A 17,572-nucleotide genomic window follows, 5' to 3' on the forward strand; every position below is an offset into this window, starting at 1 on the left:
GCTGTTATACTCTTGTTACATTTAGTAACGTTTGTATCATTTTTGTTGATTCAATGTGAGCGTTTTTAAATAGTTAAAAAAAAAACCCAACCCTAAGCAAACCCCTGATTTTTAATAACCTTAGCTATATTTAAACGTAATTGCTATGATAAATGAAGGTGTTTGAACTAGTGCTTTTAAACCCTTATTTTATGAGAACCTTATTGCTCTTTTGTGCAGTAAGTTCAGGTTTTGTTGTTTTTTTTTGGTCTTGTATCAGTTCATTGCTTATCTTGTAACAATAGCAATGTTCTTGGAATTGTATTTTTCAGGTTGATTATCTCTGCCTGCCTAATGAATTTACATGGCTAGCCTTAGATTTTGCTTAGCAGTTGCCTTTTAAAGTAATATCTTGATACAGTTCATTGATGCTTTTTAAGTGCTTTAAAGAACTAGTTTGCAATTTTGACATTTGTTATCCTAGAAAAATGGATTAAAGACTTTTTTTATTAGCTACATTATTTCATTGGAGTTTTGGACCTTTCGGATCCATGGACTACCTTTAAGGAGATTTTTGTATGAATATGTATATATGCTTATGCATCTTAAAAAATGAGGGAAATAGTTTGCTGAAAGTAAGTTCATCTTTCTTATCCTGGGGTCCGCACCTCCTCTAGGAAACATTTGTGGAGAGTGGAGAAGGATTCACTGTTGGGTTTGGCTTTGAGAGCAACCACTAGCTGTATTCCTGGAATGGATTTTCTATGTTAATGTAGTTAAAGGAGTTGAAAACTTGGAATTTAGTTATAATCTAAAAATGGATGTAGTGACTTCCTTTAGTAATGGAGACCATTTGAGCAGATCCTGACACTTGTAATCAGTCCATTCCCCCTTACTGCAACTTTGATTGCCCAGGCCACGCATGTTTTGACCTCTCAGTTGCGCTGGTAAAACTGTTAGTGGGCCAAGTTATTTTTAACCTGCACTAGTTTTAGTCTCTTGAAAAGTTGTACTAGCACAACTGAGGGAGCAGTGCAGGAGCAGGACAGGAACCCATTAGGTTGGCTTTGTTGTCAGGAAAAGTCAGTGAAAGCTTGGGCTTCAAATCATAGCATTGAGATTAAAAAAATCAATTAAAAGGTCTGAAATGATGTTGATACTTGTCTTTTAAGAGCTGCCATATGATTTGAGTCACCTTTTCAGAATACCTTAACGTATACATCCTGATTCATAAAATGAAATGTCCTTAAGAGGTGCCACCAGTTGATGTAACTTTTCCGAAGTTGATTCGGAGAAATCTCCAGGAACACTCCAACAAGGTTTTAAGTTGACAAGCAGGTATTCTTTATTGCAGCACCGGGAGACATGGGGGATCACTCCTCCAAGAGTGTCTCTCCCAAGCATCAACCAGGCTGTGATTATATTGTCCTTAAACATACATATTCATTAGATTGCATACGTTACATCATACTTTTAAAGAATGCCTTCTGTATGCATACAAAAATGTGGTAGTGGGCTTTTGGACCCCTGGTGGTTATTTCTTCATCACTTTGTTTTAGGATAGTTGTCATATCAGTAACCACCAGGTGGTTCTGGCAAAGCTTATTTTAGTAATTTCCTTTTCTCTATAGTTGCTAACAAAGTCTAGTGTTCTTGAGGTTACTTATTTACACCCCTATTCTTCAATCGGCACCGTTCTTCAAAGTCCATGGCTATGTTATGAAATTACTTTTAACTGTATTAAAAAATCAGCTGCATTATAGTGTAGCTGAGGTTATCACGTGCATCTTGTTAGAATTCTGCTAACATACAGATTGTTGGTGCCTGTTTTGGGTTTTAGTATAAATTACGCATGCTCTCATTTGCATTCTCTAAGCACATTTCATAATTGATTCCTTTTACTTGAGGTCAAATATAACTTTTTTTCATTTATACTTTTTTATGAAAAAACCTACAATTCGTGTTAATGTTGTCAATTCCATGAAAAAAAGAATCTGAAAATAGTCTTTCATTGTGCCTTAAAGTCTAATAAACTTTGTGCTAGTAAAGAAAAGGTGTTCTAAGGGATGTCCTTCAACAGAGTCACACGCTGGAAAAGACCTTTAAAGGTCATCATGTCCATCTATTACCCCAGGTCTCCCAAGTCCACCAATAAACCATATAAAATAAATTTTAGTTTAAGAGATACCAGTTTATGATTATGAATGTAATCTTGATTTTATTTTTTTTTCACCTTGTATATAAGGTTTCAATGACATAAACATATACATTAGTGCTGATCTGATGCCTTGGCTATTGGGTTTAGGAAGTTAAACTGACAGAGAACTTCTTGGCTGCATAATAGTGGAAAGTCAGGTTTCCTTAACTAGCTTGCTTTGTCAGGTAAGTGTTGTATCAGCATAAGAATGAAAGAAGTATTGATAATTTTTTTTGTTGGAAGTAGCCTGGTAATAAGACCAGAAATACTGATTGTGGCCTTCATGAAAGAAACTGTGGCTCAGATATTCGTCATTTTTTGTCAAAGCAGTCTAGTGATGAATTGAATTTCATGTGCTTAACTGCTCATTAATTTCAAGGAATTCCTGTAGTGCCCGGATATTAATATTTGTATACTGGCTGGGTTCTTCATGCAGAACAGCACTGTTTCTTCTCCAGTTCACCAAAAAATGGCAACACTAAATTTTGTCAACTTCTGTCTCTAAGGCGAAGCAAGTACCTTTGTATGAGGGGCCCCGATCCAGGTTATTGTTGAGACAGCACTATGGTTTTATGAAATTACTGGGCTTACTAGTAATTAGATCATTGTTAGTGTGTGTAAGGAAATATGAAAGTTTCTTATTTCCATACAGGAAAATTCAGAAATACTTTCAAGATTATGTTAGAGGGTGTGAAAAGAAAGAAGAAAACTTAATTGGCCATCACTATTTAAAAAAAAAAAACCAAACAACCTAAAAAACCCCCAAATCAAACCCATTTGTGGTTAGAAGTGCTGATATTAATTTGGTTAATTCCAGAACTTACATATTTTCATTACTCTTTTCATACGTGACTTTTTTTCCTTACTGTAAGTCTCCAGTCACAAGGGATTCAGTCTAGTGAGATAAATGCAAAATTTTTATGAAGTCCTAATTGATGACTGTGGGCATGGGTTGGAATTTTTTTTTTTATTGTGGGTTTTTTGTTTCAGGGTGGGGTTTGGGTTTGGTTTTCTTTTCTTGTGGATGATTTGGTTGGGTTTTGTTCTGTGGGTTTGGGGGATTTGTGTGTTGGTTTTGTGTGGTTTTGAAGAAAATGTGACTATATGGGAAGGCCTGGCAAAATCTTAGAAAATCTGTGGGGTTGTGGTAGGTTGTGGGTTTGGGTGGGGGGGTTGGTTGGGGGGGTTGGTTGGGTTGGGTTTATTTAGATGTAAAGAGATTAAAGCTGTAATTAGTGTTTCAGTAACTTGGTTGTGCGAGGTTATATTACATGCTTCTTTATAGGGTCTTTGTGTTTGTTGTGTATCACTCACCGGGAATAGGAGTGTTTTTTTTAAAGATACCTTGCACTGTGGTGTCAGAGGCTTGTTCTGGTAGTTACATGGGGATTATGAAAAAAACAGTTAATGTGGAGGATATCTTTGGTCTTTTCTCATCCATCCTTAGTAGCAAAAATTGGAATTTAGGTAATTACCAGAAAGGTGATGTGGTCTTTTATATCAGATCAGGTTCAACCTGTACAGAACCTGGTGGGTGGTGAAGGGAAAGAATTATTGTCAAGTGCAGTAATCTTTTCTGAACAGTGAAATGTTTGTTTCATGAAAGTACTGAATGGTTTGCTATGTGTATTTTGTTTTTTTTTTGTCTACTCTCAAGATGGCAGAGTTATTTATGGAATGTGAAGAAGAGGAGCTAGAACCATGGCAAAAGAGAGTCAAAGAAGTTGAAGAGGATGATGATGATGATGAGCCAATCTTTGTTGGGGAAATCTCAAGCTCGAAGCCAGCTAGTACATGTAAGATGACATTTTCCATAATTTAAAATAGGTACTTCTGTGTGTAAAAACTTTAAACTTAATTTAAAAATAGAGGTGTTTTTTTTTCTCCCTTAACAGTAATACTTAAGAAATTCTACATTTTAAAGCTGTTTTGTGGGTCAGTGTCATACTGAAAACGTGAATTCTTAAGAAATTCTGTTCTAAAATCTAGGTTCTATGCAGCTCTGTCTACCTTTAAACTTCAGTCTCTACAGTCAAGGACATTTGAAAATTTTAGCATTAGCAATATGGTTAACAATCAAATATATATAGTTCTGAAACCATGCATGCAATTGCTCTCAATATAGTTGATATTTAGTTACATACTTGGAAGTGTCTCCCTGCTATAGGAATGTGTATGAATTTAAGTATCTCTTTTTTCTCCACCCCACGTTTCATGTGTTGGTGGACAGTCTGATTGGGTGGACATCATTCTGACAAAACCAAGGTAACTGTCTTCAAGTGTCTGTAATAAAAGCACGATCAGGAAAAGTGATTAATGTGAAAAGGGTAGGAGCCTCTCTGTTAAGAGAGAGATTTTCATTAATAATAATAAATTCATTCATCCCCTCTAAAGCAAAGAGTTTTTCTTAATCAAATTCTATAGTTTTCTCCTAATGCAGCCAGTGCAGGGAGTGAGGTTAGGTGGTTGGGATGACAGCAGATGTGTCAGAATTCCATGTTTGTCCTGTGCTTGTGCAGGTAAGTAGAGGAGAACATCACTTTTATTACTTGAATTTTAGTAATGAAACTTCTTGTCTTCTGTGTGTGACCATCTTGCAGTCATTTGTTATGAGGTGTGACCTAAGGTTTCTCTCCCTGTTGAATACTCAGGACATTGCCTGGTGAGGTTACTGCTTTCAATTTGTGCCTCATCTCTTTATCCAAGTTTTCCGTAGTTGTTTTCTTAAGGTGTATAGTTTGCAGTGAAGAATCTCAAGACAAAATGTTAAACTAAGCTTTCTGTTATACTCTAATGTATGGACTTTAGAATTATTAGCTTTTCAGTCAGTTTAGTTCGTGATACTTCTATCTTGCATCTGAAATCTATTTTACTTCGTTACTACACACCGGGATAGTAAGTCTAATGCTTCTTGCGCTAGCTTAAAAAAGTGGAAAATTATGCTTTAAAGAAAGACTGAAGCTGATGTTAAAAGTTCTTTCACCTGTATATATTTCCTATGTTTCTTAATATTTTAAAAATATTCTAGAGCCTCTTGAAAATTTGAGGACTGTTTTAAAATTGCTTTAAGAAGCTTTCTGCAGTTACAAACTTCTAGAAGCACTGAAAAATAACCTTTATTACTGTTTTCTGGAAGGTCCAGAGACCTCTGGATTGTTGCTGGTCCTTGCCAGTAGATCATAGCATAGAACAGCTGTTAAAGCACAAGGCGTACACTGGAACTACAAATATGCCAAGTTTCATTGCAGTTGTTTTAGTCTCAAGAATTTTTTGTAGTTCTAAAGAGTAGAAATAGTTCGGATGAGAACATGTAATTTTAATATGATTTAGCAACCTCAAGAACTTTGGTAAAAGATACTTAATGTATGCATCGTATTTTAGTGCTGTCCATACTCAGTCCTGACACAAGTAAAATCGCTTATGGTGTAACTTTTTACTTTATCTCTTTTCCTTCCCTTTCCTCAACTTTTCTGTTTGTAATCTTCACTATCAAAAACAGCTATGGAAGAATGGCCTCAGTTCTTCTCTGGCTTGTAAGTAGTACTACCTGGCAGTAGTCAGGCTTCAGTTTATTGTTGGTGATAGGCAAGAGACAGTGAACTCAGCTTTTCTTATCACTGTTTAAGTTTTCCCTGGGAAAATTCCTGTCTGATGAGACAAAAAATTAGATGACAAATGGAAACTTGCTTATAGTTCTGAATTTTCTGAAAGGTATATTTTCTGCAGTACATAGCATATTAATTTTTTTTAACCTTTTCCTTCTAATGCAGTTATCAGTTCTTATACAGACTGATGTGGAAAACTTGAAGTAATGGTTAAGATCTCAACTTTGACCTGCTGGTACAGTGTCATGTACAATGAAGTGCTTCTGATGTACTGGAGGATTAGTTTGACTAGGATGAAAAGTAATTTACACTTTGTTCCCTTACCATTTCCTGCAACTGTTTATTTTTCCTACAGTTACTGCTCATATTTCTTGCTTCCTTTTCATAATGAAACAAACCTGTAATTTGTTGCTACTTAAAAATACTGTTCTGCATGTTATCTTTCTTATACTTCAGTGCTCTTTTACCTACACAGGACAAATAACACTTTGATGGGGAAGGGAACAGGTCGCATCAAGGCTGTGATGGATCAGTTGAGTCATGTAAATCTAGTTTATAATTCTGAATCAGAGTTATTGACATTTTCTGTTTAAAAACAGTAAAATCTACCTTTGCATTTTAGGATGTCTGTTGTGTGTGCATTAGGCTCTCCGAAGCTGAATATACTTTGTGAGACAACCTTTAGGATTGAGGGTTTTTTTTTTTGTTGGTAAATGAAATTTCATTTCAGTCTGGAATTCAAATGTGAGGTATAAACTTATTAACAAGCAAGAAGAAGCATGTATTCAGCTAAATACCAATTTAAGACAATTCTTGCTCATAGTGTTGTGTTGAAGTAAAAATAGTATTACTGTTACAGCATGAGATTTTGTCGTAGCTTAGGAAATGTAAACCTGTTTGGGTCTGTTTGCAGCTGCTTTTTTATTAGTATGATCTAAATGCAGGTGACAGGTCAAAAGCTGTGATCTTCTGAGCTCTATTGCTATTGGTTTTATTCATCAACCTCAGTAGTATATACTAATGAGCCATTGCTGCTGGAAACAGCCTTAAGGTTGTTAAATGCAATGTGTAGATACTCTTTATTGTTTGAGATCTGACCCTGGCTTGAGAAGGAATTTTAAATCTTGTTGGTTAGATACTGGAGGATCAGTCTAATTTCATATGCATATTTTCGCATGTCAGAGCAAGTAACTCAACTGCAGCAGTAACAAAACTGAGAATCTGGGGTAGAAAAATACTTGGATTTGATGAATAATTTTGTAACTTTCTGAAATGATCAGAAACCCCAGACTAAGGTGTAAAAAGTTGGGGAATGTTGGTGGCATTAGCTAGTGAGTAAGCGTCAAATCTAAGAAGTTAGATGTGTTTCCTGCGAGCTAGAACTCTGGTCATAGATTACCACGTAGGATGTTGAAGAAAATAAGTCCTTCTGTAACACAGTTCCAATACTACAACTACTTTGGTTGCTGCTCTGTTGGTTTGTCTTTCACACTGGAAAATGGAGATCATGAAGTCTATACCCAAGTTTGTAAGTGCTGCATTTTCCTGTAATACAGAAGCAAATTGTGTGGTTACTGGTTGAGATAATATGCTTCCTTTAGTGTAGAGCAGTACAGTATTTGGGAACTTATTATATATATGAGAAATGGAAGTAAGTAAATGCATTATAATCACCAAAGCTAAATATTTGTTAAATGTTCTTCTTTGTTTGCAGTCGTATTTTTGTGTTAATCTATTTCTGAGAAAACAAAAACTGAGATTCTTAGGTGAACTAGCTTAACCTAAAAGGAGGGGAGAATTCATCTTAATTTGTACAAACTGCATTTTGTTTTGCCAGGTATTTATTTTAGAAATAATCTTCTAATTTATTTGTCAAATCCTTATTGGCTTACTTAATGGATATGAATGCTACTTTTATTTTGAAAAGCAATTAAGCTATTAATTTAACTGCAATTAAGATAATGTAACTTTTGACAGATATATTGAACAGAGTCAACTTCAGCTCATCACGAAGGGGGATACAGAATGGTGCACCCAGTAGAGGTACTTTATTGTCCTAATATGGTAATTTAAAAAAAAAAGCACAATGCTTATGAAACATCCGCCTGCAAAATTATAGAAAGATAACTTTGGAATCCTTTGCAACAGGTACAGTTACTACATTCAAGTCTGACAGTCACCATTATGCACCATCTGCCTCCAGTCCCAGTGCCATGCCTGTTTCATCCGTCTTTCAGTCTGTATCCAGACCTACAACTAGCTCTGTAGCAGTTCAGCCATTGTCTATACCAGTGAATGTTTCAGGAACTTCACAAACACCGCAGAGACCGGGCCCTGGATGTTTATCAACACAGCAGATGCCTGGATCAAGTTCGGGAGTATCACAGCCTGTTAGCAGACCTGTAACTGTTCCAGTGACAACACAGCCAGTATCGAGAAATATCACGGTTCCTGTAGTGGCTCAACCTGTATCCAGGCCAGTGACTACTCTAACAGCAGAGCCTGTAATACTCGATCAGGTAAATTTTTATTCCCTTAAACTATTAAAGACTTGGGTGCAATTACTTTTGAATAAATTAATAAGAAACATGCTGAGCCAGTCTGGTAATTTGAAGACCTGGACTAGATTATAGACTAGCATTATGTAAACTGTAAAGGTTCTAGGACTATAACCTTGCACTTGTGAATTAAAATATATATTTAAATATACTGATTTGCAAGATGCAAGGATAGTAGCTTTAGTAACAGTGGAATTTCATTAAATGAAAATCTTGCACATAAGAGAAAGAAGTACTGTTTAGGTTATGTTGTGTGGAGAAATAATAGAAATTCACATTCTCTAGATTTTGCAGATTTTTTTTGTTCAGAGATAGATCCTCTGTATTGATAAGATTATTTCATTTTTAAATAGCTTGCATTTGGTGTTTAACATTGTGCTTTTTCCTCCTGATTTTTAGAGACCCTCTCTTGGGATTTTTACTTCCTAAGAGAACACTATAGCGGTAGCTCCTTAATTGTTTTTGCTTTGGGGTTCACTTAGCACTTGTAGTGAAACAGTAGTATGGTAGGGAGGGCTTAAGTAACCAAAAGTTGCAGGTTCAGTAGGTGAAACAATTTGGCAACATAATTGTTCTGTTTGAAAAGCCCAAGGGAATGATACACATAGTCTGTGTATCATAGATCTTCCTGGATTGCTACAGAACCTCAGAATGGTAACTTCAGGGAGTCAAGTTAAATGCTTGTTTTATTGCCTTGGCTGTTGGACATTTGTGGCAGAGAAAAAATGAAAAATAAAAATTTCATACTTGGATGAGATAAATTGATACCATTATTGAAAACAACTTAAGGTTAAACTGTTCAGACAATGTGCCTATAATATTAACTACTACTGGCAGGTTTAAATGAAGCTTGATAGTCATTCCATGTCTACCATCCATGCAAATATACACACCTGTGTTTGTCTCAGCTGTTAGTGTTTTGGTATAAATAAAAATCATGTGGTTTAATGTATTCTGCATTTATTGAACAGGGCAATCAGTCTGAGCATAGTTCGTAAGGCCATTAAGGCATGAGAATTAGAGGTTCTTCTCAAGACTTGTGGCTAAATCGTTGCCCATGGGTAGCTGTATTTTAAGAAAAACAATGCAAAGTAATCATTGCCCATCAACTAGGTAGCTGAATCTCTGGCCAGTTCATTAGGAAAGAGCTCATGGTTTCCAATTTTGAGTCTTCGTCAGCTGATTGATAGTTTGCAGAGAGAAACTGTGGACATGTCTAGTGAGGTGGGTTAGCTAAATCAGTCTCTGACTGTGTGTAAGAATGCCTAAAAGTGATACAGGCAGAAGTCCAGATATCGGTAGGATGTTTAGGTTGCCTCTGGAGTTCCCTTAAATCTGTCTTTATACAGCAGGACAGATTGATATAGAAAGGACTGCTACTTCACATGAGGTATACACGTTTCAAGTCTGAATTTTATTTTTATAAATGTTTACTTAGGACATAGTATGCTTTATAAAATCCTTCAAAGGAGTGTTAGGATGTCTTGCAGAATCTTTACTGCAAGAGAAAATCCACTCCTTTACTTCCCTCACACATCCATGCTTATGTTTTTGTTCTTATAGATAAAGCTGCTGGTGGCTTCTATGTTGTTCTTATTAGAGAACCTTAGAGTAAACAGACCTAGGAAAGCTGAACTTCCCCAAAAGGTATATGTAAGCTGGATATAACTCATCAAGACAGTGATACTTTTTTTTTTTTTTTTTTTTTGAAGACGTGATGCACACAGCACTTGTAAGAGTTTTCTCATTCATTGAGTTTACTTTCAACAGGAATGTCACGGATGAGACTTAAGTTTTATAGTCTTACTTTGCCAAAATCTGCAATTTCTTTCTTGGCAGAGTAGAGAAACGCCTATTTGAAGAAATAGGATTTTCAAGGTACATGGCATGGAAAATAATATTTTGTTTGTTTGTTTTTAGGGAGGTTTATTCAGCTCCTTGGGCAAGATTCTGTGATTATTATTTTTTTTTAATATCATTTGTGCCACATTGCCATTTGCTGTTAAAATCTTGGAATAGAATAGTTAGGGTTGGAAAGGACCTTAAGATAATCTAGTTCCAACCCCCCTGCATGGGCAGGGACACATCACACTAAACACTAAAGGCTCTTTTCAACCTGGTCTTGAGTACTACCAGGGATGGAGCATTCACAACTTCCCTTAGCAACACATTCCAGTGTTTCACCACCCTAACAGTAAAGAATTTCTTCCTTTTATCCAATCTAAACTTCCCCTGTTTAAGTTTGAACCTGTTTACCCCTTGTCCTATCACTATAGTCCCTAGTGAAGAGTCCCTCTCCAGCATCCTTGTCGGCCCCCTTCAGATACTGGAAGACTGCTATGAGGTCTTCATGCAGCCTTCTCTTCTCCAGGCTGAGCAGCCCTAACTTTTTCAGCCTATCTTCATATGGGAGGTGCTCCAGTCCCCTGATCATCCTTGTGGCCCTTCTCTGGACTTGTTCCAACAGTTCCATGTCCTTTTTATGTTGAGGACACCAGAGCTACACGCAATACTCCAAGTGCGGTCTCATGAGAGCCGAGTAAAGGGGCAGGATCACCTCCTTCGACCTGCTGGTCATGTTCCTCTTGATGCAGCCCAGGATACGGTTGGCTTTCTGGGCTGCAAGTGCGCACTGCCAGCTCATGTTCATTTTCTCATCGACCAACACCCCCAAGTCCTTCTCCGCAGGGCTGCTCTGAATCTCTTCTCTGCCCAACCTGTAGCTGTGCCTGGGATTGCTCCGACCCAGGTGTAGGACCTTGCACTTGGCATGGTTAAGCTTCATACAGTTGGCATCAGCCCACCTTACAAGTGTGTCAAGGTCCCTCTGGATGGCATTCCTTCCCTCCAGCATATCAATCGAACCACACAGCTTGGTGACATCGGCAAACTTGCTGAGGGTGCACTTAATCCCACTGTCTATGTCGCCTTCAAAGATGTTGAACAAGACCAGCCCCAACACTGGTCCCTGAGAGACACCACTCGTTACTGGTCTCCAGGCAGACATTGAGCCATTGACCACAACTCTTTGTGTGCAGCCATCCATCCAGTTCTTTATCCACCGAGTGGTCCACCTATCAAACTGATGTCTCTCCAATTTGGAGACAAGGATGTCATGTGGGACAGCATCAAATTCTTTGCACAAGTCCAGGTACATGATGTCAACTGCTCTACTGCTGTTCTTAGTGTCGTATGTATACTACCTATATTTTTATTCTTGTCCTTGGTTTGAATTCTTCATTTGCCTTGGGCTTTTTGTGATGTTTTTTTTCACACTTTTCTGGTTCTTCCTGACTTGATTCTTCCAAGAGGCAAGGGTTTCAAATAATGTTTTCTGGGCAATGTTTGGCATTTGAATCTTCAGCATCCAGATGTTGAAACTTAGCAGAGAAGGTAAAACATTGTGACTGTGAGGCATGACTAGACACTGTGGCAGGACCCCTTTTTAGCTGAACAGCCTTTAGAGTGCCTTTGCATTCCTAATATGCTGTAGTATTTCTTAATCTCAGGATATGACAGTGTTGTCTGTAGGAACTGATTGCTTTTGATTGCAAACTGACTTGGAACACATTTCCTCAATTTTGTAACATGTAGATCTATAATATATCATTTGTTAATGTTTGCTATTCCAGTTTTATCATTGAAAATACCCGTTTCCAGTCACAGGATTGATTCACTGACTTACTGTGAAAGACTAGTTTTTGTGTTCTTCTTACTGCACTATGTTAATGCAGTTCCAGAAATTCAGAGTTTAATTTGGCTTCAGCTGTACTGTTCGCAGCAATTCTAATTCAGTCAGAGCTAGTGCTGTTGTATATGATGGCACATATACACATATGTATATGTTGTATATGATCCTCTTTAAGAAAAATTTGTTCTTAGGGGTGAAGATTTTCTCTGTTTCTGCAATCACAGTGCTCTCCAAATAAGCCCCAGCCAATTTTGTCTGTATCTTTCCCCTACTTACTAGGAACTTTTGTCAGCCTGAGCGTGATTCAGGTTCCAGTTGCTACTAGATAATTTTGGGAGAGCAAAGATCCCACACCATACATGGTAATTTCTCTGTGTGGATTTGGTTATCAGTTATTATGTTGATTTCCACAGTTAGGACTTTGATGATGCGCAGTATAAACTCAGTATTTTCACTAGTCACTTGGAAAACTAAGAGTGGTGGTAGATTATTTTTCTTCACTTGAGCCTTAGGATATTAATTTATAATAATGTTGGGGTTTGCTTTTCTGCATTAGAGAGCACCTGTATGTTACTTGGATTTTGTATTTTTCATTGATGTGGTAAATGTTTTTCTTTAAAATGTTTTTGCTTTCCAAAGCATGGGAAGATATTGGGGGGGGGGGGTTTCTAAGTAAAATGATACAGCTGAATTGCATGAAAAGAATAATTATAAACAGACAAGGACATTTTGAAAGTGACAAGACTTTGAATTTCCAGGTTGTCTGCTTTTACTTTTTTCTTGCCAGGTATTTTGAATATATTCTAGGGAGATGCACACATGCTTTCAAAATACCCAGGCTGTTATTTTGAAGAAAGTTAAAATGTTAGCAGCACATGAAAATAAATCGACCACAGAGTAGTGAGAGAAGCAGATTTTGCATGTGCCTATTGCACTGGTCATATTTTAAATGTAGGTGGAGTGCATAGTCCTCCATGCTATGAGGCTGCTGCCAGTGGCCAGTAGCATTGAAGTAGGGTTTAGCTGAAGCTGCTTGGTTTGTAACTTGTTTCACCAGTTACTAGTTACTTGATTTGTAACTTATTTCACTAGTCTGAAACCATTGTGGCTACAATAACACCTGCTGTTTCCTGACTGCAACTCAAGTGTTTTTTCTAACAGGTTAGAGCAGAGAAATTGAGTAACTATTTCCACAACTACTCTAGAAAGTTTGTTTAGTTTGGTTAGGTTGGATGAGGTCACTCCCCAAAAGAGAGAACGGATCTTGATTATCATTAAGATTCTTCAGGTTCTTCATTTAAAAGATGTACAACAAAAAGGCAGGATGTTAAGAGGTGGCATCCTTTTTGTTCAAATATTTTCTCATACTTAAGAGTCCTGAAGTAGCCTATCATACCTGTATGCTTGCTTGTGCACCTAAATTGTGACAACTTCCACCACACAGATGTTTTCAAATAAGTAGCACAATTGTGAATAGGAAGCATTTTTTGATACTGATCTTTAGAGCAGGAAGTGTTTTGGCCTTTGTCTCATGGATACACTGATGACAAAGTCTGTGTGTGTGTCTTGGGTGGTTATTTTGTTTTTCCGAGGAAAATGGAGCTATTTCTGTCAATTTTTTTTTTTGGTTTCACAGTACAGCTTGATGAAGTGTAAGCAACTGAATTATTTCAGAGTAGAAAGATCAAGTTGCCAGTATTTTGACATTCATACCTTAACATAGAAATTAATCCTAACTCTATTGTAAGGTTTTTATAGTTCCTTATTAGTATTGCTGAAAATATTTCATGTTTCAGGTCGATTGTGTTAGGCTATATGGCTTACTGATATGTGAACAGTACTGATGAACTTTAGCAAGAGTATTTCTCCTACCTTGCCCCAAACCTTGAATAAGTGTAAAGAGAACAAAATTTCATGTTTCTTTTCCCTCCCAATATTACCTCTTCTGTGATCAGTGAAGGTGTTTAATTTTGACAGTTTCCAGTGTTGGAGCCAAGAAATGGGGACTGTAAGTTTATGTGGTATTAAAGGGCAAACCTTTTAAACTGAATGGTAAGAGAATACCTGTACTTGGATGTGCACAAAACTTAATATAAGAAGGCACTAAGTAACATAAACCAACTTTTACATTAGCTGTGTGCTTTCAAAAGAGCTTTTACTTCAGTTAAAGCTTGACCACTTAGCAGAATTTGACTTACTTAATATCATCTTGTTTTGAGAAGCTTCTGCTTGCTGCAAGTTTATACTAATTTTGAATTGTGTTTTCTGATATTCTAAGTTGCACCTAGCAGTTACACAAGAGTAACACACAAATGCCTGAGTTTTGGTTGAAGGAAGAAAGTATTAAGAGTTTTTTTGGAAAACGAGTATAATTTGAAGTATCATCAGACTTTCCAACAAAAGCAGTTATGGTTAGCAATTCAAACAGGTTTAGTAATAATTCATAAGATGGACTTCCCCAGGTCTTATGGTTGTTTTTACTATTCTGATACACAGCTATGAATAAATTAACAAGCACTGATGAGAGTTGCAAACTTATTAAAATGTCAAAAGAAACTTATTTTGGGGAAATTGTAATTAACTTGATTTACAGCTGAGTACTTAGGAATACTTTTAAGCAATCATATGTTTTTAAAATAAATCCTTTGAAGCCTGCAAGTAAAAAAAATGTTAAACCTAAAATTTCTTTTCCCTCTTGAAAATATCTTATTAGGATTATATTATGGATTCTCCACCAGCTGCACCAGATAATACATCTGGTATACTGTTTGGCGTGAGAGAGAACTCGGGAGTCCCACAGTACCAGACTGGGCCAGCAGTGAATGTAACAGGTGGGTATAACTGTAGTAGCTGATATGAGAAAGAAACAGTCTGATGTCATTTAACTGGAGTGCAGATGTTTGGGTTACAACTTTTAATAGGATTTCTAGAACATAGTATAGTTACTTTGTTCTTTCCCCTGTACTTAAGACTGTATAATATTAAACAAAATAAACTTTGGACCCTTGTGTTGTCAGACTTTGCTTTTCAGTTCATTAGACTGACTGTAATATCAACTGATGTCTTATGCTCATTTAGATAGAAAAAAATGTATTGCTAGATCTACTGTATTTTTTTTTTTTTTAGACTGATAAAGGATCATTTTCAGTATATCCAGCACTCTTTGACTAGCTTGAATAAGAATGATTTTTAGCACAAGAGGGGCTGTCAGCAGTACGAGAAGAACTTTGAGTCTGCTGAGTGGATTCCCTTCAATGACGGATGATGCTCTTGGTGTCTTGACTGCTATGTGTAGAAGCTGGAATAGATGAGATCAAAAGAATCCTGCCTGAAAAGATGGGGAAGGGAAAGAGTACATCGTTTGATAATATTGTTTGGTTTTGGGTTGGTTTTGGGTTGTTTTTTTTTTTCCCAACTAGCTAAATTGTGCTTCAGCAGAGGCTATTTAACCTACTTGAAAACAAACCAAAAACCACCATTTTCTGTGTTGCAGCAGGTGAAGTAGATATAAAGCATGCAGTGTACTCAAACAGGCTATAGCTTGGGACTTCCCTTCTCTTTTGTGAAGGATTGTACTTCTGTAATAATAGACCAGAATCCTGTCATTCAGTCTGTAAGTTACAGATGACAATTGTTTCTGATTCTTCCATGAGTTAACAGGTTATGTACAGTGAATGACCTAACTGGTCATACTAACAAGTAATGTAGAACAGAGTGGTTACTAGTTTATTCTTTTTGATGTGATGATTCTGCATCTCTTAGATACTTATCAAAGATCTCATAGTGTATTTCCTTGCATGTGTCCCACTATTCTGTGGTCTCATTCTTCTCTTACTGGGTTTCATAACTTTTTGTTAAGTTGCAAGAAATAGTATCTTTGCTCAATGTTCAGTATTCCATCCATTATTCTCTAAAGGATAAAGTTGTTTGTTAATTCTTTGTTGATTGTTTGTTTGTTTAGGAGATCTGCTTGCATATTTAAAGCTTATTTGTGTTAGTCTCTTTTCAAGGAAAAAATAAATACTTAAAACCATCCAGGATTATGATTCAAAATATGTTAAATATACCATATTTAGTCTCTTTATTTCTGTAAGATGACAATAGGTTTTAGAAATTCAAAGGTTTAAAGGTGTGGGCGGAAACATGAATATCTTTGTCACAAAAGGCAAACTTAGGATACGTTTCACTTTACAACGAGGAGTGTCTGTGTATTTTGTCATTTGGCCTGTATGGTGAGATCACTTAAGATGTTTGTGTTCATGTTGATTGTATGTCTCTGTTTTGGTTGGATGTCCCAGGTGCCTAGTTGCTGCTAGGGCTGTGCTTCCTTTTAGTTCATGTGGAGCACTGTGGGCAAAAGACATTCTGGAATATGGTATTTAAAAGCAGAATCCTTTTAGGAACTGGCCTGTGGTATGGAGGACAATTGAACATCTATACATGGATCATCAAAGACTTTATTTTTTTTTTTTTGCTTAAGATAGCATAAATATTAATTTCTGAGGCCTAAGCAGGGAAAGGACAAGCTGCTAATAGACAGCAACCAGTCATTTTGTTAGCTTGCTAAACAGGTGGTGGTGTTAAATTAAACGGCATTGGTAACTCATCTGCAGGTTGGATGGCCACTGGGGATGTACATAAAACTGTAGCTTGTTTTCTGAGAATATTCTGAGATCGTTCTTCCACTAACTTTACCCACTTGGAGGAACCAGAAAATGTCATAATGAATAGAAGAACTGTTGCCTTGTATTTAGGAGTTGACTGGGCTGTACACATGTATTCATAGCATTATATTAATGGTAGATGTTGGTGAGGAATTGTGCCCCAGAGGCCTGAAACAATTTGATTTTCATACCCCTATTCTGTTAATTTGATCTGTTAGCGCAGTATACTTGATGCTTTTATTGTAGGTTACCACTTCTATGTCTTTTGCCATTGTTCATAAAATCAGGCCCAGCCAGCGCAGATGCACTCAATAGTGTTAAGGATTTTACAGTAGTGTTGTAATGTGTGTTGAGAAACCTTTTGGCTTGCTGATACAGCATCCAGTATACTTTACTCCTTGCAATCATTTTAGATATTGTACACAATAATACTGTGTGTCTGAGAATAGCCAACTGTTTTGTAATAGGTACAAAACATTGTCAGAAGTACTCACTAATAGCATGAAGTGAAGGTAATAGGCTCCTGAGCAGCCTGAAAACTAAACAAGAATTGTTTGGCCACTTCTTTTATTGCCTGTCTTGAGTACCTGAAGTCCCTGACAGTTGAAGCTATGTGGAATACTGGGTGGAGGGTTGGACAGACTAGTCTGGAACACAGGTGATCTATACAGCAGCTGTGTGTACACCCTAGCTGAGAGAGGCACTTTGAAAAAAAGAGGAATCAGTCTGATTTATACTAACTAGATATTAAATAATATTTGGAATAGGTTTGATTATTTTTCAGAATAGGCTTAATTTTTTTTTCCAATGAACAAACAACAATTCAAATACAAACCTATGTATATTCTGAAAGGGAGAATTTATTAGATCAGAGTTGT

General features: G+C 36.7%; 1 protein-coding gene across 7 annotated transcripts in view; it reads left to right on the plus strand.

The window, feature by feature from the left end:
- The first annotated feature begins 3,788 nt into the window (after positions 1-3,788).
- Positions 3,789-17,572, plus strand: part of ZNF280D (zinc finger protein 280D) — a 44,196-nt gene continuing 30,412 nt past the window's right edge. The window contains exons 1-5 of one of the 7 annotated variants that reach the window (XM_062627740.1): positions 3,791-3,972; positions 5,676-5,709; positions 7,759-7,824; positions 7,930-8,300; positions 14,744-14,861. In XM_062627740.1, coding sequence (XP_062483724.1) covers positions 3,910-3,972; positions 5,676-5,709; positions 7,759-7,824; positions 7,930-8,300; positions 14,744-14,861 — 652 coding nt within the window. In that variant the 5' untranslated portion in view covers positions 3,791-3,909. Of the gene's footprint in view, positions 3,973-4,066; positions 4,696-5,675; positions 5,710-5,732; positions 7,310-7,758; positions 7,846-7,929; positions 8,301-14,743; positions 14,862-17,572 lie in introns of those variants that run through there. The other 6 variants (XR_009966474.1, XM_062627714.1, XM_062627750.1 and 3 more) reach the window with 6 other exon arrangements.

Source organism: Pezoporus occidentalis, unplaced genomic scaffold (genome assembly GCF_034315485.1).
Source record: "Pezoporus occidentalis ecotype Australia unplaced genomic scaffold, CSIRO_AGI_Poc_V1 ctg11, whole genome shotgun sequence".
NCBI lineage: Eukaryota > Metazoa > Chordata > Aves > Psittaciformes > Psittacidae > Pezoporus > Pezoporus occidentalis.